General features: G+C 31.0%; 2 protein-coding genes across 2 annotated transcripts in view; one reads left to right on the top strand and one right to left on the bottom strand.

The window, feature by feature from the left end:
* Positions 1-8,219: 8,219 nt before the first annotated feature.
* Positions 8,220-22,230, bottom strand: part of capn5a (calpain 5a) — a 32,114-nt gene continuing 18,103 nt past the window's right edge. The window contains exons 4-13 of the mRNA XM_051135537.1: positions 17,820-18,028; positions 17,210-17,402; positions 16,930-17,123; positions 15,504-15,581; positions 14,101-14,296; positions 13,901-14,023; positions 12,146-12,342; positions 11,930-12,051; positions 9,918-10,054; positions 8,220-9,829 (exon numbers count right to left, since the gene is read on the bottom strand). Coding sequence (XP_050991494.1) covers positions 9,647-9,829; positions 9,918-10,054; positions 11,930-12,051; positions 12,146-12,342; positions 13,901-14,023; positions 14,101-14,296; positions 15,504-15,581; positions 16,930-17,123; positions 17,210-17,402; positions 17,820-18,028 — 1,632 coding nt within the window. The 3' untranslated portion in view covers positions 8,220-9,646. The remainder of the gene's footprint in view (positions 9,830-9,917; positions 10,055-11,929; positions 12,052-12,145; positions 12,343-13,900; positions 14,024-14,100; positions 14,297-15,503; positions 15,582-16,929; positions 17,124-17,209; positions 17,403-17,819; positions 18,029-22,230) is intronic.
* On the top strand, positions 19,418-20,185 carry ompa (olfactory marker protein a). The gene has a single exon (XM_051135538.1). The coding sequence runs from the start codon at positions 19,468-19,470 to the stop codon at positions 19,948-19,950; it is 483 nt and encodes a 160-aa protein (XP_050991495.1). The 5' UTR covers positions 19,418-19,467; the 3' UTR covers positions 19,951-20,185.

The following is a 22,230-nucleotide window of genomic DNA, read 5'->3' as shown; positions in this document are numbered from 1 at the left end:
AGTTTGTGAATTAAATTTTTGGTTTCATGAATTGTTTTTACTGTTTAAAATTAGCTTAAAAGGGATTCATTTGTCAATAATACATTTAAAAAATATGTTGGACAGGTTTTATAAGTAAACAGCAAGTTTCTAATGTGACAACTTACCCCATGTAGTCTGACAACATGCCCTGCTATAGGGGTGAATTTATCTTTTGTCTCTCCAATTCTTTATTAGTGGAAATTGTTTTATTTAAAAAAAAGGTTGCTCAAAACTTCACAAATAAACTGATTCTGAGATATATACACAGCAGTGAAAAGTGTGACAACTAGCCCCGGACTTTGTTGCATGGTGTTTAGCAGCAGTAACATAATCTCTCATTCACAACAACATTAGAGGGTCTTCGGCAACAGTGAGCAGTGTAGAAAACAACACAGACTCAACCCGAAGCGATCCAGAATCACAAACAACTTTATCAGAGGAGCATTAATAAGCACATACAAGAAAATAAGGCTCAGTAAAAGCTCAGTTCACAACAGTGCAGAGCAGACTGACATGTAAACAAAGCTAGAGGTTAGAGGTTGGCGTATAGCGTATGTGGCACTGAGACCCAGATCAGATTAGACATAATTAGTTAACAGCATTTATATTCCGCGCTCCGCCGAAGCAGCTTTACTTCTGGAGTAAGTGTTTACATGAGAGCCAACGTCAAACCAGTAAGGCTTCCATCTGACCTCTACAGGCACCACAGAACAACACTAGTTATGAAATAAAAATGAATACATATTTTAGATTTCGCATTTTAACCAATCACACGCGATTCCGTTGAGTTTATGAATGCAATGGCCAATCAGAAGCATTCTGATGAGTCATCGTTGATTTTTTTGATAATAATGTTCTTTGAGCCTGCGTGGACGGTGATATTCTGAGTGTTTATGAAGATATAAGCATGTTTTCTGGAGTGAATGATGAGTACGGTACCTGCTGTAGAATGACCATGACTGTGCTGTTTGTGTTTCCTCCTGGACATCAGACGTCTCCACACCAGACCCTGACAAACACACACATGGAGATTATTATTGCATCAAAATACACTCATACAGTTTGTTTATTATAACACATATACAAATCTGCCAACTTTTGTCATTTGACCTGAGAAACACATGGACTTGATGAGCACCATAAATTGGACAGCTACTTATTACACTCTTGGTGAGAACTTTATAATAAATCATTTTCTATTTATGATGCTCTGATGTGCCAACTTTTTCCTTTTTGTAAAATTAGAAATGAACAATTTCAATTATATGAAGAATTTATTTGCAAAAACAAATAACTCAGTTTTTCTGTAATTTTCAAAAATCATGTTTTCATTGTTTTTATTGTTTTATTGTGTTAGTTAGCTGTATTTTTTAGTTATTTTTTACCTAATCAAAATAACCCAACTGCACTTTGATTGAGACATGGTTTTTAAAAATTGTTAAAAACTTTAATCTGTTTTTGCAAATAAATTCTTCATATAATTGAAATTGTTCATTTCTAATTTTACATATGTTTCAAATGTTTCTCAAGTTTTTGTGATTGTTTTTTATGGTTGAGCGTTCTTATTGAGCTTTTTCCCTGTTGCACACTTTTTGTTTAATATGTAATTTCTAATTTCACTCTTGTAATTTAAACATAAAATGTAATTTTATTTTACACCATAGCTTTATTTTAATTGTCAAGAATATTTGTTTACTCCATTTGCACTATAATTTTTAATTGATAAATGTTATATTTTGTATTTATAATTAAATGTATATACAATAAAGTGTGTGTGTGTATAATCAACTGTAGCTGTTTTATTAGTAAAAATGATACATTTTACTTTATTTATTTTACTGTTTACATTATCAACAGATATGTGTACAGCTGATATAATCAACTTTTTATTATACAAATATTACCAAAACATAAATAAATAAATACATTTTTTAATTACATATATAATATTTATTTGTAACCCAAAACATTTATTTTATATATTACCATTTATTTATTTATTTATTTTTTACAAATATTAAGAAATATTATAAATATGTAAGGATTAATATGTTTTTGCTTTGCACATTAAATTGGGTTTGAATTTTATCAGACACTATCAAAGTCTCACACAAACAGACACAAACACAGTCATTCGGTACTAGACTGTCAGGTGTGGTTTGTGTTTGGTCATGCTGATGTAATGACACACAACACTGAACACACAACTGCTCCACAGACACAAACTATAACAACACCAAAAACACCAGCTGCAGATTAATGTGCATAAAAAAGAAAACAAGACAATAGCAGTGGTAAACATTCCCATACTAAATTATTCAACCATGAATGACCTGCTTCACATTTCCTCTATTTAACTTCCCTTTGACAGCGGCTGACCTATGACCTCCTAAGAAACATGATATATCATGCTCCTTCAGATACATTTGCCAAAATGGTACAAGAATTTTACAATATTTCTTTTCAAATACCATAAGCACCATATGTTCACCATAAGCAGATATGAGCTGAAGCAGGTGTGTATGTTTTTACTTTAGTGTCATTGAGATTTTATTATGGCTTTTATTAATATTTAAAAAATACATTTTCTAATTTAATTTAAATTTTTTTTTTGATAATTGTATTTGCCATTTTTATTAGTTTTTATTTTTTATTATTTATTTTTATTTTATTATTATTTTTTTTTCAGTTAACATTATTTTATTTAGTTTAATTTAGTTTAGTGTAGTTTAAGCTAACTCTAATAGCCCTTTTCAGACCTCTGGTGTAGTTCTAGCTGATTAATCTGGTCTGGACACGCCGGGTGAGCAGGATAAATGTGCTGAATGGAGCTGCATGCACATGGACATTAATATTTTACTGTCTAATTAAACCAGCTGACGTCTGGGAATAAAGACTGCGCAGTCTGGATGCATGGGACAGAAGGGAGAGTTGGGATCCGGGTTAAACAGACTAATAAATATGGGACGGGTCTGTGTGTTGAAGAGCCGCCACACATTTCTTCTCATTTTTCCTCACAAAAGTACTGAACAGTACTGAATGATGACCATATTCATAAACCACACACACTATTTAAAAGTAAAAAAAATAAATAAATAACAACGTCCAAAAAACATCAAAATAATACTGTTGTCATAATACTGCTGGACAATTAAAAAAATTTAATACATAAATAAAAATAAAAATAAATAAAAAATAAAAATAAATAAATAAACAAAAAAATTAAGATTTAAATAACTAAAAATGAAAATAATTACATGCATAAATAGCGTGGCATTTTACATGTCCAAAAAAACGAATTAAAAAATAATTAAAATACATAAATAAAAATTGTAAAAAATAAACAATTAAAATGTAAATAACATAAAAGTATGTTTTAAAAATAAATATAGTAATAAAATAAAATTTAAATAAATTAAAAATAGCAAATTGACAGTTTTCACATTAAAATGTCTAAATAAAATTATTTTATACTTAAACTGGAAAAAAATTGGGAGGGTTTCTATTATTAAGTGTGTGAATGTACAGGTTCATTTTTAATTACATCAGCATTGTTATACATCCATTTAAACCACTACGTTGATGCCACCTAAACCAATTTATCAAAACAAATTAACACAAATCCACTTGACAAATCAATTAATCATTTTAATCTCTGACCTTCAGATATAAAAGGTCATATAAAAAGCTCACAGAGGTTCCTATAAAATAAATCTCTTGTTTCAACTGCAGAAACGTGCTCGATTAACATGTACAGCAAGGAGGTTTAGACCAAATTAAGAAGTTCCTAATCCGAAATCTGATGATCTGATCTGATTCCTGTCCTGACCAATGACAGCACAGATTCAAGCGGCCAAACAAAAATCTTAAAGCCCAAAATACCTATAAAGGACTATATATAATCCACAACTGATCTGTAGATTTATCTTTCACTGTTAATGTATTTAATGGGTTAATTAATGAGGTTTCTCAGACTGGTACATTAACATCAAAGAACTCTCTATTTCACTGCAAAAAAGGGGATTTCATATGGCAGGTACTATAATTATACTGGCTTCAAATATCAGTGCATTATTAATTAGATTGCCACTTTTTGGCAGAAAATTCAATTGGAAAGCAAAATCTGACCAAGCCAGAGGACAAACTAAATGCTGAAACGCAAGAAAAACGTGCAAAGCTCACCATCTGCATCTCGTCCTTGAGAAGATACTGTAGTGTTTACCAGATGAAACACTCCAATTACACTGAAAACAGCTCATCTCTGCCAAAGTCATACATCTAATATACATCTAATAGAAAACTGCTTGTAAAGGCAGATTACTAGTAAAATATAATCACTTGCTATTTACAGATGTATTTGCATTATATCCACTAACCAGGCATATTACTGTAAACCAACATTTAAACTAAAACAATAAAAAAGTTATTTGAAATAATAAAAAAAAAAAAGTTAAAATTTATAAAGTTTAAGTTTTGGTTTACAATATATATATATATATATTGTAAACCAAAACTTAAATTAAAACCATAAAAAAGTTATCTGAAATAAAAAAAACAAAATAAATTTAAACTGAAATAAAACAAAATAATAAAAACTATACAGATATATTTTTTAAAAAATCAGAAAAAAACTAAATTAAATAAAAAAAAATTAAATTACCAAAATAAACTGTGAATGAAATAAAATATTTATAAAATTTAGATTAAACAGAGATAGCAAAAACAAAAAATAAATAAAACTGAACTATAAAATAATAATAAAACCAATGTAGACAAAAAACCCCAACAAAATTAAATTAAAAAAATAATTAAACTAATTAATGAAATAAAATATTTATAAAATTTAGTTTAAATAGACATCGCAAAAACAAAATAAAATAAATCCGGACTAAAAATAACAAAAACTATATACAGTAGGCATATTAAAAAAATTAAAACAAAAAAAAAGACAACTAAACAACTAAATTAAACAATAAATAAACAAATACATAAATAAAAATTACCAAAATGAAACTGAAAATAAAAATATAAAAATAAAAAACTAATTCACAATATTTAAAAAAATTATATTACTATAAAAAACATTGACACTAACAAAAAGTAATTTTTTTGAGGACATTTACAAGGGAATTACCATGGTTTTCTAAGTTTAATACCTTGACTTGGAGTACTATTTAAATACCATGATACATAAATATAATAATTATCCAGTACAGCATTATCTAATACTGTCACTGTCACCAACATTACACATAAATTATAAAATGAATAATTTAGACAGAAACACTCACCTCGGTTCAGGAAATTCTGTAGGTTTCAGGTGAGCTGATGTCCACACAGGTGCGTCAGATAAAGAATGAGCTTGGATGAGGAAGACAAGCCCGTGTGAGACACCCGACGACTGTGAGACTCATTCACAGCCACTGATCCTCACAGGGGGAGGGAGGGGTCAGGACAGACACGGGACGTCCTGAGCGGCAGGAGGGAGGAGGAGGAGACTCTGTGGGGGGGCAGAGAGCATGACAGGTTACACACAACACAACACACATACAAATACACAGTATCTTACATAGAAAACCTTCCCTAGACAGTCAAGAGATGCACTAAAAGAGAAAAGCTGCCCAGCAATCAAACTCTCAGTGCAATTGAACGGCCACTATTTCACAAGTGACTGTATGTATTACTGATGAAAAGGTCACTGCTTTCCAGGCCAGTTGATTTGAGATTAATTTTACTGCAAGGCAACCTGGAGATGACAAGCTGATTTCTCCTGAATGTCCAGTGTGGTACACTCACAAAGACGTGCAAATCTCCCATATTCATTACAACCTAAACAAAGATTTATAAAAATAGGGAAAACAATCATTATAAACAAGACACTACACTGTAAAAAATAAAAAACACAATTTGTTGAGTTTATTCAACTTGAAATGTTAAGTTGTACTAAGTAACAACTGAGATATTTGTGTTTGCTAAACTTAACAGATGCCTTAAAATTTAACAGCTGCCTTAAAATTTTAAGTTGGTTCAACTCAAATATCTAAGTTGTCACTTAGTATAATTTAACATTTCAAGTTGAATAAACTTTTTTTGAGTTGACTGAACTTAAAATTTTAAGGCAGCCAGGTTACAAATTATTTTAAGTTGACTCAACAAATTGTTTTTTACAGTGTACTGGTCAAAAGTTTGTAACATATTTTAATGTTTTTGTAATAGGTCTCCTATAGTTACATAACTTATTTAGGGTTGGGTTTGACACAAACTTCACGATTCGATTCTGATTCAAGTTTGCGTTTCGATTCGATTTCCGATTCGATTCAATATTGATCATTTTGCATGTATATCAGGTGCAGTACATGGCAAATTATAAAGAATGTTAAATTGTGCATATTTAGCACTAGATAGTTTTTCTAGCTGACTGTTTTTTCTGAGGTAACGTTAAATGTGACGGCGTTACGTGATATATTATGTACATTTACAAGCCTTGCGTGGTTAAAACACTGATTGAGCGATTGCATAAGACAAAATACATTTTGTACAAGTTGTACTTTCTTTTAACATACCTTTGGAAGTCCATTCACATTTATTTTGCGCTGTAATCGGTTTCTGAAGTGGAGGAGATGAGTTCCAGCTTCTGGAGGCGCTGCAGCCATTCGTCACTCCACATTAAAAACAGTATTTATTGTTTGAATATGTAATAAAATAGACAGAATTTGAAATCTGAGACTTCGTGATATATCAAAATGAACAAAGCACAAAGCGATTAATTAGATGGGAGACTACCTTATTTTTCTCCTACGAGCGGGCGCGGCCATTTGCAAATTAAATGTGTCTGGCTTCCGGTGTCAACGTTAGCTTCTAACAATTTTTAGCTGTACAAAACAGCTCGTTTGCTGCTTGATATTGCAAACTGGTGTGTCTTGGCATATTATTTTAATGTATTAAATTATGAACACTCTGGTTTGTAGTGCAAACTGTTTTACCGTTTACTGCACTTTTTTTTTATTGAAGATATTGAATATAATATACATATACAGTGGCATTAACAAATGTAAGTAAACATACCTAGCAAGGCACGTCTAACAAAACAGATACAAAGTACCAGTAAAAATTACATATATTCTGTGAAAGGATCAAAAAGAAAGGAAAAGGATAGATAAATAAATAAATAAATAAATAAATATTTTTTAAATATAATATATATAAATTTTTAAAAAAGTGTAAAAAGGGGTCTTTTCATCCCTCTTCATGTAAATCAAGTTCTCTTATTAGTTCAACAAGTTTCTGGGCCTTTTTACCTTTCATATATTCTAAAGACGGAAAGTAATTATAAAGAAAGTCTTTTTTAAAAAACAGAAAAATAAAGTTTTGTCTTCATACATTTGCATTTGTGAAGAAAAAATTTGCCCAGAATCAACATTATATTAATTGCTTTAGAAGCCACTGGAAAGCTAATATATTGTGTCTGTAGTTTTTTAATAGTTGGTTTATCATAACCTTGCAAAATATTGTTGCCGTTTACTGCACTTTGTTATTCTTCTGGTTATTTCCCTACAGCGGTTAATGAACCGGAAGTTTCACCGTACTTGGCCGAAAACGGCTTTCTTCCGCGTTGACTAGTCGACTCTTGAAATTTAGAGATTAAAATTGTTTTATTATTTGACCATAAATAGTCATATTTTGAAAAAAAATTTACAATTTAAAATAATGTATGTAATAGATTTTAAAACACAATTAATTTCTGTGATTAAAAAGCTGAACTTTCAGCATCATTATTCCGGTCTTCATTGTCACGATCCTTCAGAAATCATTCAAAAACACAATTCTAATTATTCCAACAAATACTCAAAACAGCACAAATTATTAAGTTGAAGAAGCTAAAATGAAATGTAAAGCGCAATAAAATATTACATTTTCCAGCCTTTTAAACAATGAAATTCCATGACATTTCCATTTATTCAGGGATTCTTATTATTGAATAATTATTTTTTTAAATAGTCTCATTTAGTTGGCTTTTCCAAAACAGTTTCTAGTTGATAAAATATTTTTATGAGCCAAGTATAACTACAAAAAAAAATTACAATTATTAAAAAAAAATTTCCATGATTTTACCAGTAAGTTTTAAAATTCCAGTATAAACCTGGTTCAAAACAATGACATTATTTTAATGTGTGCATGTACAAACGTGAGGAAATAACTGAACATTCTATTAAACTTTATTTCATCATGCGAAACAGTGAGGAAAAACACAATCGCAATATACAAAAAAATACATCACAGAATATGATAGAAGATTTCTTTGGCTATTTTACCCGTTCTAATAAGGCACATCTATTCATATGTAAACAACAGGCATTACACGCAAAGAAACAGAGAAATAATGAACAAATAAAAACAATTCATAGTGATTGTAAAATGGCACAGATGTAGTTCACATCCAATAAGTGTTTTGGCATTTTGTATTTGGCTTTATGATGACATTTTCATTTTTCAAGTTTGTGACTATTACCATTGTATGAAGAGGCAGAAAACTGATATTTATGTAATGTACATTATATAAATGTATTTTTAGGCATATTATCACTTGGAAAAAGAAAAAAAAGCCAAAAACCTGCTTCTTACTCTGTTGAGATACTGACACCTAGTGGTCATAACTGCTCTTTACACTGTGTGGACAATAAAAGTAAACAATATTTATGAGATCATTTATATAGTCAATGTTTAAAATGTACACGTCTGTATGGTTTATATTTACTTCAAACACCATGTTAAACATAAATGAAAACAATGGATAAAATACCTCATCATATGTAGAAATGTTTCCTTTAACAAAAGCTTGATAAAACATAAAAATCAACATGTGGTCAAGATTATGGCAAATATTTGAAAGAGAAAAATACAATAGGAATGCCTTCCATATTTAAACGAGTAGTGTAAACAGAGATTAAACACTAGAAGCCCTTAACCCTCCATTTTAGGTTAAATTATGATAACATACAGAATATAAAACTGAAATTCATAACGACATATAGTGGTATTAGATATATGCATATACTGCATGTTATTTCGTATATACTGATATAAATGCACGTCCTACAATATCTTGATATATATGAATTTCCAATTGAAAGCACATAATACCAGAAAATGACACATTTAAAGAGACAGTTCACCCAAAAATGATACTTCTATTATCGTTTACTCACTATCAAGATGTTCCAAGCCTGTTTGGGTTTTTATTCTTTTGTTGAACACAAAAGAAGATATTGTAAATAATGTTGGTAGCCAAACAGGTGACGGTACCCATTGACTTCCATTGTATTTTTTTCCCCTACTATGGAAGTCAGTGGCTACCGCCAACTGTTTAGTCACCAAAGCATCTTTTAAAAAGCTCAACAGAAGAAGGAAACAACTTGATGACAGAATTTCATTTTTGGCTTTCAATGTTGTAAAAAGTGCTTGTAAACATTTAAATTTGCTTCCAAGAAACATTCCCATAGGATTCCAAAAAGATAAAGATCATGTAAATATAAGTGTAATACACCACAGTAAGTGTTTAAAGTACTCTCCGATTAACCACTGACACCGAACGTGCTGAAAACCCGCTATGGTCACCGTAAAACGCTCAGATGTTGGTCAGGACCTCGCTGGTAGTGAGGCTCACCGAGACCAGACCCGAGAGGTCGCTGTTCTGCCGGTTTCCTTTGTCGCGCAGGTGAACGGTGTGAAGCTGCTGCAGGTCGGACAGGTCGCCGTTCAACACCGCTTGACCCATGAACGAATCCTTCAGAAGGTTGTGGTTGTAGATCTGATTGACAAAGATGGGAGAGAAAGAGGCAGATTACAGGAATGAACACAACAGAACCCATTCCTAATGATTTCGAAAAGACCGGCACCTGAATGCGGATCGGCTCTTTCGGCTTCTTCCTGTAGAACACGGCCTTCACGTCAAAGTCTGGGCTCTGGGTGTTTTTGTGCACCGCAGAACGAACTTTCTCTCCCTCACAGCTGATGATGACGTACGGGTCAGATGCTGAAATGACAGGAAGATTCGGTCATTCAAAAACAGCTATTTCTGGGTCAATTTATTCAAATATACAAGATCTGAATGCCTTGTTGGTAACTACAATGAGATAAAAAAGGCCTCATTAAGAAGCTGAATTTCTTAAAATACAGTACAAAATACAATTATAGTATTTTGACATTTTATTTTAAAAAAGCAGTTTTGTTTTAGTATATTAGTAGACTTGCCCATTTTTGTTGTCATTTTTCAAGCAAATCATTAAACTTACGACTTATGACTGTCTGTCTAAGTGAGCGAGTTTCTAAAATATCAGAAATTTAGATTTCTGCCAAGAAATTTTGACAAGATTAGTTCAGGCTGAAAATGGTCAATTGATTAAAACAAGTCATATTTGTTCAAAAAACAAAAAAAAAAAACAAAAAAAGCAAAATGGAAAAATCCAATAAAATATAATAATTCCATTTATAACGACGTAAATTAGATAGATTAAAAATGTATAATTCAAATATGTTTCTTAAAGAAATTAATATTTTTGTTTAGCAAGGATGCATTAAATTGATCAAAAGTGACAGAAAAGATGTTTAATGTCACGAAAGATTTGTATTTCAAATAAATGCTGTTCTTTTAACTTTATATTCATCAAGGATTTCTGAAAAACAAAATAAAAAAAATACATATGGTTGTAAATATTTTAAAATAATGTTTTAAAAATGCTTCATTACAAAAATGCCTGAAAAATGTTTAAAAGATAAAGAAGCACATTTTTAATTTAATGATTTTTTTAAAGACTTGGCACATGTATTTCACCTACATTTATATTTTTTTAATAAACTCAGATACACTTGATTATTATTGTGCCTGACTGACACTACCAGTGAAAAGTTTTTGAACAGTAAGATTTTTTATGTTTTTGCTCACCAAGCCCTGCAATTATTTGATCCAAAGTACAGCAAAAATGGAGTAATGATGTTAAAAATTCAGCATTGAAATCACAGGAATAAATATTTTAAAATTTATTTAAATAGGAAACATTTTTTAAATGGTAAAAATATTTCAAAATTTTTAAATAAATTTTAAAATGTAATTTATTCCTGTGATTTCAATGCTGAATTTTTAACATCATTACTCCAGTCATGATGGAATGATGGAAACATTTATTATGTTGAAAACAGCTGAGTAGAATTTTTAATGAATAGAAAGTTCAGAAGAACAGCATTTATCTGAAATAGAACTCTTTTTAACATTATAAATGTCTTTATCATCACTTTTGATCAATTTAAAGCATCCTTGCTAAATAAAAGTATTCATTTCTATAATTTCTATTATTTCAGATAAATGCTGATATTTGGATCTTTCTATTCATCAAAGAATCCTGGACAAAATGTACTCAGCTGTTTTAAATATTGATCATGTGACACTGAAGACTGGGGTAAAGATGCTGAAAATTTAGCTTTGATCACAGGAAAAAATTACATTTTATAATATATTCACATAGAAAGCAGGTATTTCAAATAGTAAAAATATTTCAAAATATTACTGCTTTTGCTGTATTTTGGACCAAATGAATGGTAAGCAGAAGAGTATTCTTTAAAAAAAAAAATATATATATATATATATATATATATATATATATTTACTAGTAGAGTATATGGGTAGAAGCCAAGACTGGTAGCAAAATCTGTCTGAAATTAAAATCTTTTTAGAATGATCATATCTAAACTTCTTTATACTACGCTATATATATATGATCTGCTTTACAGCAGAATTAGCAAAAGTTTGCATCACTAATTCAGTTATTTTCTTGTTTATTACCATGAAGCTGCTTTATAACAATCTTTATTGTATAAAGCGCTATAGAAATAGATTCAACATGCCATTACTCACATCCATCTGAATCCTGAGCCTTGAGTCCGTCTGCTCTGTGGACGTGCACCTGTGTGACCAGCTTTGGATACCCACAACACCCCGTCCAACAGGTGTGGATCGGCTCGTCTAATGTCAGCTCCCTAAACACCATGCCATCTTCATTAATACATCATAATCCATATTTCAAATACAAAAGACTACTGTAAACTATACAGTATATTTCTAATGTATTACTTGAAGGCGGCAGGTACATCTGTGAAGATACGCAGCAGGAAGTCTCCCTGCAGGCTGGGGTCAAAGGTCGTGGGAATGATGACGTAGCGGCCCTCTTTCAGGTCCTTGCGCAAAAACACGCTGCGGGAGTTAATGTAGATGGAGCTGCCCACCGTTTTCTGGATGGCGTGCATGCGGTATGTCCGGTTGAGCTCGACCTAGATAAAAAAAACACATCTCGTTTACAGGTGACCAAACAATTAATATTTGCTGAATGGAATCCAATATGTTTCTTATGCATTTTATGGTGTTTTGCTCAAACATGTAACACTTTCTTACAAAATATGTGCATTTTGTAGCATTTTTGCTTTCGACAGTGAGTTTTACAGTGTATTCTCCCTTAATCCTGTCTGAATCTTACACATTTGTTCAATTCTCATCCCATTTTCATACGTACAAATGATTCTGAACACATATTTTATGCTTAATCCTGATTTCAAGGGTAGATTTATGGCATAAGAAAATGCAAACAAGAGCAAGATGTTTTCTACACCTGTGGTTGTTTTACTGCATCCAAACAGCAACAGAAAATTACAGAATTTATGTTAAAAACAAGGTATTTTGTAAAATTCATTGACATTAAATGTTAAAATTTAACAGAAGAATAATTTAACTAAGTTACATTATGCATTCTGAATACTTCTTTTTGTCATTAAATCTATGTGTATACATACACTACCAGTCCAAAAAGTCTCTTCTGCTTACCAAGCCTCCATTTATTTGATCCAAAGTACAGCAAAAACAGTAAAATTCTGAAATATTTTTACTAATTAAAATATAAATTTATTCCTGTGAACAAAACTACATTTTTAGCATCATTACTGCAGTCTTCATTGTCACATTGATCCTTCAGAAATCATTTTAATATTTTGATTTGCTGTTCAAGATACATTATTATTATTATTATTATTATTTTTATTATTATTATTATATTATTAACATTTAAAACATCTAAATACATTTTTTCAGGATTCTTAGATGAATAGCAAGATCCAAAAATCAGCATTTCTCTGAAATAAAAAGCTTTTGTAACATTATACACTATAACATTCAAAAGCTTGGAGTCAGTATAAATGATTTATTTTTTGGGGCAAAGAAATGATCGAATTTAATACTTCGATTAACAAGGATGCTTTAAATTGATCAAAAAATAATGATAAAGACATTTATAATGTTACAAAAGATTTCAATTTCAGACAAATGCTGTTCCTCTGAACTTTCTGTACATCAAAGAAACCTAAAAAAAAAAAAAAAAAAAAAAAAAAAAATTTTACTCAGCTGTTTTCAACATAATAATAATACGTTTTCTGAGCAGCAAATCAACATATTAGACTAGACTTCTTTAGATTTCTGAAGGATCATGTGACTGGAGTAATGATGTTAAAAATTCAGCTTTGGGGAAAAAAAAAAAAAAAAAAAAAAAAAAAAAAAAAAAAAAAAAATCACAGGAATAAATTATATTTTAAAATATATTCAAACAGAAAACAGTTATTTTAAATAGTAAAAATATTTTAAATTTGTACTGTTTTTGCTGTACTTTGGATCAAATAAATGGAGGCTTGGTAAGCAGAAAAGACTTAATAAAAAAATAAAAAAAAAATAAAAAAACTACCTATCTTAAATATACAGTGCACACACGTATATTATGTAAACACAAACTTTTATTTTAGAGCGAATAATCATGAATAATCAATTTCACAGCCCTAACATACATACTTTTTGGATGTCAAAGCCGATGGCTATGTTGTCTCCTTTCCCATTTTTGGATAGAGCTCGCTTGTCCTGCTGCTGTAAGCAGATCAGAACCTCGTCCTCTGGCTTCGTCACATCAAACACATACTGAAAAACACAGTGACACACTCTTCAGTACACAAATACACAATAAACAACCTCACACTTGTGAATGGGTGCCGCACCTGTGGGTTCTGGAGGAAAGTGGCTTTGTGGTTGATGCAGCCTCCCGATCGGTTCTTTAATGGGTCGTCGTGGCGAGACCAGGAGCCCCGCATCACTTCCTCCTCCCAGGTCTTGTGGATGCTCAGGTACGACGTGTTAATCAAACGGCACAGAATGAGGTCTGTGAAATACTTACAGAAATTCTCAAAATCCATCCTGGGAGAGGAAACATAATGGAAACAGCCAGATGGAAAAAAACGATCATCAGTAAGACAAAAGTAAATAGTTTCATGAGGAGTTTAAGTTGATTCTGAAGTAAAAATTCAAGTTAAAGGGTAGGTTCAAGCAAAAAATGAAAATTCTGTCATTAAATATTCATCCTCATTTTTTTTTCCAAACCCTTAAGACCTTCATTCATCTTCAAAAACAAATTAAGATATTTTTGATGTAATCTGATAGTTTTCTGACCCGGCATAGACAGCAACACAACTGACACATTTAAGGCTCAGAAAGGTAGTAAGAACATCGTCCATGTTACATGGACTATTTTAACAATGTCCTTAATGACAGAATTAGAATTTTTGGGCGAACTATCCCTTTAAATCATTATGTTCAGCATCTGAGATATGCTGTTGAGTATCACCGAAAAATGTATGATCTTTTCACACTGAGAAGCTCAGAAGCTTCAAACGCTCACTGATGCTCCAGAAGGAAAAACCATGCATTAAGGAAATGAAACTTTTTGAATTTGAAGATGAGGGAAAATTTAACTTATTTTGTCTTCTGAGAAACATGCAAGTATCTTCTGTAGCTTCTGAAGGGCAGTACTAAATGGAAAACATATGATATTTAGGCCCAAAAAAAGTACAAGTTTGTTCTGTTCAAAAGTTTTCACCCCCCAGCTTGTAATGCATGGTTTTTCCTTTTGAAGCATTAATGAGTGTTTGAACCTTCTGTAATAGTTGCATATGAGTCCCTCAGTTGTCCTCAGTGTGAAAAGAAGGATCTCAAAATCATACAGTCATTGTTGGAAAGGGTTCAAATACACAAAAATGCTGAAAAAGCAAAGATTTTGTTTGTTAGTTTATCACTAACAAAAAAACAGCTGTGAATCATTCAAGTAACAACACAGTATTAAGAATCAATTGTATGTAAACTTTTTAACAGGCTCATTTTTATAAATTCCAATTTGTGATAATCAACAGCATGTCACAAATAGAAACCCTAAAACACATTATTTGAGATATTTACAGATATTAACTTGTTGCACATTGATGAAAACAATGGCAATACTCATTCTGGTTATTTTTAAGAGAGAACTAATCATTTTGCATTTTTCTGAGACAGAAATATAATTGCCCTTCACAATTTCAATGCACAAAGTCCTGAAACAGAACAATGATGAATGAGATATGAATCTCACCAGAACTCGCCATCATCCTGCACAGTCACACCCAACTTCTCTCGCTCACTCTTACTGACTCTCTGCCATTCCTCTGAGCTACAGACAGACAAACAGTAAAATGAGTGCTTTAATATAGATTTCCACTGTTAAAAAAAGAAAATAAAATTCTATACATTTATATAAATATTTTTATATATTTACATTATTTTTTTATTTTTTTCTGTATTGTATATTCAATTAAAAAAATATATATGAAATTATATATATATATATATATATATATATATATATATATATATATATATATATATATATATATATATATATATATATATATATATAAAAAAAGATTTAAAAAAAAAATTTACAATAAAGGAAAACAAATACACACACATTATATACATGTTATATTAAACAAAAGAGAAATAATAACATATAAATATATATATATAAAATTTGTATTAGCATTATATTACATATTTATCTTAAATTAATATATATATATATATATATATATATATATATATATATATATATATATATATATATATATATATATATATACACATATATATATATAAATTTAATTAATCTCAGATAAATTTAATAAAAATTGTACAGACACAATAAAAAAAAAAAAATACAATTTTAACGATTCATTACAATTTGTTGTCCCACCCCCAAATTAAAATGCATTTAGTAAAATGAAAATGTTATATGGCCTTGTACATCAACACTTATTATTTTAATGAGTAATGAGTGTATAAATATTTTTAAATGTGGTTTTCACTCCCAAAATCCTGCAATGTGAACACGATCAAACTCAAAGGTTACTTGAACAAATGCATGAAGCATGAACAAATGCACTTTTACACTGCTGAAATATGACATGATGTTGAGTTTGTCCTCCAGTAGATGGCAGTATGAGCACAAAAATACATTTGAACATTCACAATCCAAGTCACACAATCTGTGGTTTGAAACAAAGTGTGTGTGTGTGTGTGTGTCAGCACAGTCTTAACATTTCCTGTTTTACACAGCATCCGTTTTTTTTTTTACATGGGTGAGTCATGCATTATGCACATAAACTTCAATACTTTAATTGTTCTTATTTACACATCATGTTTTGCTCTAAATCATTCACTTGTTAATTGTTTAGCACATTCATTGGTAATGTTAGCATTAGACTACTGCTTTCTAGCGACTGAGGAATTTGTTTACAAGATCACTTGAACTGCTTCTGTGCCCTAATTCAAACTGTTTACATCAGGGAAAGGCTGAGAGCAACTCCCGCTTATAACAAGGCCAAGTTTCCTTTCATTACACAAATTTAGTCTGCAAATTTATGTCGGAGCATCATCCAAAAGTGTTTAAATGTGTACAGTCCCCTTTATAAACCACAAACTCCACAGTAAAGCCAAACAGCTTCCAGATGTTCACAAACCTGTCGCTCCAAGCTCCGTTCCACTCTCTCTGACCCCACGGGTTCCTCATGCGGATCATGGAGAGCTTCTCAGATTTGAAGAACGCCATAAGGCCGGTGCCTAGTCGCACTTTACGCACGTCGGTCACCGCATACGCGTGACCTTTGACCAGGCCGCAGTCTAAACGGGCTTCCATGTCTGCCTGAGTTGTCGCCTATGGAAAAGAGCATCCGAATATGAAACCACGAGACTGGGATGAGACACGTTACTGCGTTAAACACAAATGCGTGTGAATCTTACTCTAATGGAGCAGCTGATCAGGCCTCCTCTGTTGTGGACCTTCAAAACGCGCTCGAATAGTTGATTTCGGGTCTCTTCTTCCTGGTTGAACTTCCCTTCCAGCAGATCCATGGGTTCGGATACTCCACCAGTGAAATCCACAAGCGCGTCGGCCGTGTTTCCGCCATCCAACGCCTCATAACATCCACATAACCTGATAAATGAGAGACCAGATAAATAATAAAAATAAGCATATATATATAATCAGCATATTAGAATGATTTCTGAAGGATCATGTGACACTGAAGACTGGAGTAATGATGCTGAAAATTCAGCTTTGAATCAGATGAATAAATTATATTTTAAAGTATATTAACATATAAAACTCTTATTTTAAATTGCAAAAATATTTCACGATTTTACTGTTTTTTCTGTATTTTTAATCAAATAAATGCAGCCTGGATGAGAATAAGAGATTTATTTCAAAACCTTAAAAATCTTACCGATACCAAACTTTTGAATGGCAGTGTGTATATAAAGGATATGTTTTTAATCATATTATATTAAATATATAATAATTCTGTTCAATATAAGATGTTTTTTTCAATGTGATATTGGTTGTGGTAATTACTTGGCATAGGCTTTTTCCACCAGCGCGCTCCAGAATTCATTACTGTCGTTGGAGTGGCAGTAAATGAGCTGCCCGTTTGCGGTTGGCAGTCGGTCATCGATAACAACATCCACCCATTCTCCAAAACGCCAGAATCGGAAGTGAAAAATCCCAGCATAGCTCTCTGGTTTCTGCTTGTCCCATTCCTGGTCCTTCCAATCTGGGATAACCTAAAAACAGACAAAATGCTGCTTTTTTATAACTGAAGTCAACTACCCTCAATTCAAAGTACAATAATGCTAAAAACTCTATAACATAAAATTAAACTATTAATAATACAAACTATTACTAATACAAATAATAAGATAAGACAAAAATAATAATAAGACAAAAAAGGTAAAATGTCCATAAGCATTTGGAAGGAAATGTAAATAAATAAAATAAAATAAAATAAAAAAGATTAAAAAAAATAATAATATTGTTAATAATAAAAATAAGATAAGACAAAAAAAAAGTAAAAATGTCAATAGTTATTTGGTAAAATAAAATAAAAATAAAATAAAAATAGTCATTTGGTAATGGAAAAAAAAATACCAATAATGCAAAAAAAAACTATTAATAATACAAACTATAAATAATACAAATAATAAGATAAGACAAAAATAATATTTTTCTATAGGCATTTGATAATGGGTAATAAAATTTGATCACTGGGAAATAACATAAATTAACTATTAATAATACAAATTATTAATAATACAAATATTAAGATAAGACAAAAATAATTATAAAGACAAAAAAGGTCAAATGTCCATAGGCATTTGGTAAAGGGAATATAAAATAAAATAAAATAAAATAAAATAATAAGACCAAAAAAAAAAAAAAACCCCAAACAAACAAGACCAATATATATATATATATATAATTATTATTTAATATTAAATATTATTATATTATATCCATAGTTATTTGGTAAAATAAAATAAATAAAATAATAACTAAATAAAATAAAAATGTCCAAAGGCATTTGGTAATGGGAATATAAAATAGAATTAAATTAAATTAAATTAAATTAAATTAAAATTCAATTCAAATGTTAATATTAAAAAATGTTAACAAAAATATGTAAATGCATACATTTTTATTAAAATGCATTTGGCAATGGGTCATAAAAATTGGTAATTTGGAAAAAATAAAAATAAAACAAAGAAATTTTAATTGTTCATAGGCATTTGGTAATGGGAAAATAAAATAAAATGAATTAAAACAAATAATAAAATAAGCAGTATTATCAATCAAATGCATATTTAAATAATCCAAAAAACAAAAAAAACAAAAAAAAACAAAAAAAAAACTGAGTTTTTTTTTTTAAACAGCAGTAAGGATCTGTTGCCTAGTGCTGCAACACGTCAAACTCTAGCAGTGAGTCTCCGGTTGATTCGCTCCTCCTCCTGCTCCCAAAACTCATCCGGAGGCTCAGAGCATGTGTGGCAGAATCAATACAGTCCCCAACTAAACCAGGCTTTTTGCCCCGTGGGGCCAGAGAGGCGGGTGGAGTGGAGGGGTGGGATGGAAAGTGAAGGTTGAGAGAGGAGAGAGTTTATTCAGTCACACACAGACGCAAACCACACGCACACCGATCCTCCCTCGACTCGAACACGATCCGGTCATGGGTTCGGAAATGGAGCTGAACTTCACCGAGGACCTGCAGCTGACGGAGGTGATGCGTCTGAGGGTTCAGTCGCTGCAGCAGAAGGGCCAGAAGCGGCAGGACGGGGAGAGGCTGCTGCTGCCGCACGAGTCCGTCTACCGGCTGGACTTCAGCGATCAGGACCTGAGCTTCTGCCGCTGGAACGTCAGCCTGCAGGGAACGGGACGCTTCACCGTCACCGGCATCTGCCAGCTCTGGACGCCCGACCTGACCAACCTGATGACCAGGCAGCTGCTGGAGCCCATCGGCCAGTTCTGGAGGAACGCCGGAGATCCCGACGAGTCGCCCATTAAATGTCTGGAGGCGGATATTCAAGAGTTCGGAGAGAGGATCGCAGAGTTGGCAAAGGTGCGGAAAGTTATGTACTTTCTGTTCGCTTACAAGGAGGGAGCGACGAAAGAGAAAATCTCATGCTCTTTGACCTTCAACAAAAACAGTTAAACAGGTTGAAGCATCGCATCCTAAAACCCCAGACAGGTTAGATGCTCTCTGTGATGCTCAAAAATCTTTATTTTTCCCAATAAGTCATAAAAACTTAGATATTTGTTATTTGTTTACCTTCAGTTATTATCCTGCTGTGCAGAAAATGTTATGCATTTTGTCTGGTGAATGTGTAACCTAGTGCTGCTTATAGACGGTTAAATAAAATATTTTTGTCAGTCATTTGGTTTCTCTATGTGAATGTTTGTTTTTGAGTATCATAAAATAAAATAAAATAAAATAAAATAAAGACAAAAAAGGTAAAATGTCCACTGGGATTTGGTAATAGAAAAATTAAATAAAATAAATGCCATAATAAAAATAATAAGACAAGACAATAAATAAATAAATACATAAATAAAAAGGTAAAAAAAATAAATAAATAAAAAAAGGTAAAATGTCCATAGGCATTTGGTAATGGGAAATAAAATAAAATAAAATAAAAAAGACAAAAAAGGTAAAAAGTCCATAGGCATTTGGTAATGGGAAAATAAAATAAAATAAGCAGTATTATCAATCAGATACATATTTAAATAAAAAAAAAAAAAAAATCCTAAGGGTTCAAAAAGCCAATTCATCAGTTTGTGTCATAAAATAATAAAATTAAAGCTATAATAAAAATAATATGAATATTAATAATAATATTAATAAAAAAAACAATAAGACAAAAAAAGAGGTAAAATGTCCATAGGTATTTGGTAATGGGAACATTAAAAAATAAAATAAAATAGTATTATCAATCAGATGCATATTTAAATAGCCAAAAAAACAAACAAAAAAAATTCTAAGGGTTCAAAAATCTTATTAAGATAAGACAAAAAAAAATAAAAAAAAATAAAAATAAAAAAAATAAAAAAATAAAACAATAAATAAATAAGTAGACAAAACAACAAGGTAAAATGTCCATAGGCATTTGGTAATGAAAAAATAAAATCAAACAAACAAACAAACAAACAAACAAACAAACAAACAAAAAAAAAAAAAAAAAAAAAAAAAAAAAAGGTAAAATGCCCATTGGCATTTGTTAATGGGAAAATAAAATGAAACAACGCCGGAGATCCAGAGGATTCACCCATCAAGTGTCTGGAGGTGGATATTTTGTAGTTCGGAGAGAGGATCACGGAGTTGGCAAAGGTGCAGAAAGTTATGTACTTTCTGTTCCCTTAAAAGGAGGGAGCGACAAAATAGAAAATCTTGTGCTCTTTGACCTTCAACAAAAACAATTAACAGGTTGAATCTCTCAAAGCATCGTAATCCTCGTATCCTAAAACCCTAGCCAGGTTAGATGCTCTCTGTGGTGCTCAAAATTATTTTGCTTAATTATTTATTTAGCTTCATTTATTATCCTGCTGTCCAGAAAATGTTATGTACATGCATTTTGTCTGTTGAATATGTAATCCAGCGCTGCTTATAGACGGTTAAATAAAATATTTTCTGTATGTGAATGTTTTGTTTTTGAGTACTGGAAGGTCAACGGTCTCGACCAGTGTCCGGGTCTAATCAACACACGACCGAATCGATATCGGGAATCAATCAAAGTGCCCTGCTTTCAGGCAAATGCCATGCATTAGTTCTGGGAAATCTGACTCACTGATTCTTTTGAACAGTTTGTTTCAATTAACTGGTTCAAAAAGCCAATTCATCAGTTCGTTTATGTCATCAGGTGTTTCCATTACACATCCAGTGACATTACATGTGAAAGAAGGATTTGTTAAAGAATCACTCTAACTAGTTCAGTTCAAAAGGTCAAAGAATCAACTCAAAAGAATCATTCTGGTGCATCAGAATGTGCTATGAAATGTCAACTGAACAGTCAATAAATGGAAATTACTTCTCTGACAGGCACATTTAAATGAATTTAATATATGTACATGCAAATTTTTCACATTGTCTATGTAAAACCAGGCATTAACGTTTATAACTCAGTTTCAAATAATGGTTAAAATAGATCTTTTTTACTTTGATTTAACCTTTTAAATAATTATTTTTGCATTACAGAAAAAAAATATACTTTTTTAGTAAACATTTCAAGTCAACATGTTTGTACTGTTGACTAAAACTATAATAATATTTTAGTTAAATAAAAACATATATAAATATTACATGAAAATTAGAAAAATATGCCTTTGAAGCACTTTTAATTCAGTAACAGGAAATAAAAAAAAAAGAAAAGAAAAGTACTACAAATGATAAAAAACAACAACCAAAACTACAATAAATAAAACAGAGTAATATTAAAAA

The sequence above is a fragment of the Labeo rohita genome, chromosome 18 (genome assembly GCF_022985175.1).
Source record: "Labeo rohita strain BAU-BD-2019 chromosome 18, IGBB_LRoh.1.0, whole genome shotgun sequence".
Taxonomy (NCBI): Eukaryota; Metazoa; Chordata; class Actinopteri; order Cypriniformes; family Cyprinidae; genus Labeo; species Labeo rohita.
This window is presented reverse-complemented; position numbering and strand designations above follow the sequence as displayed.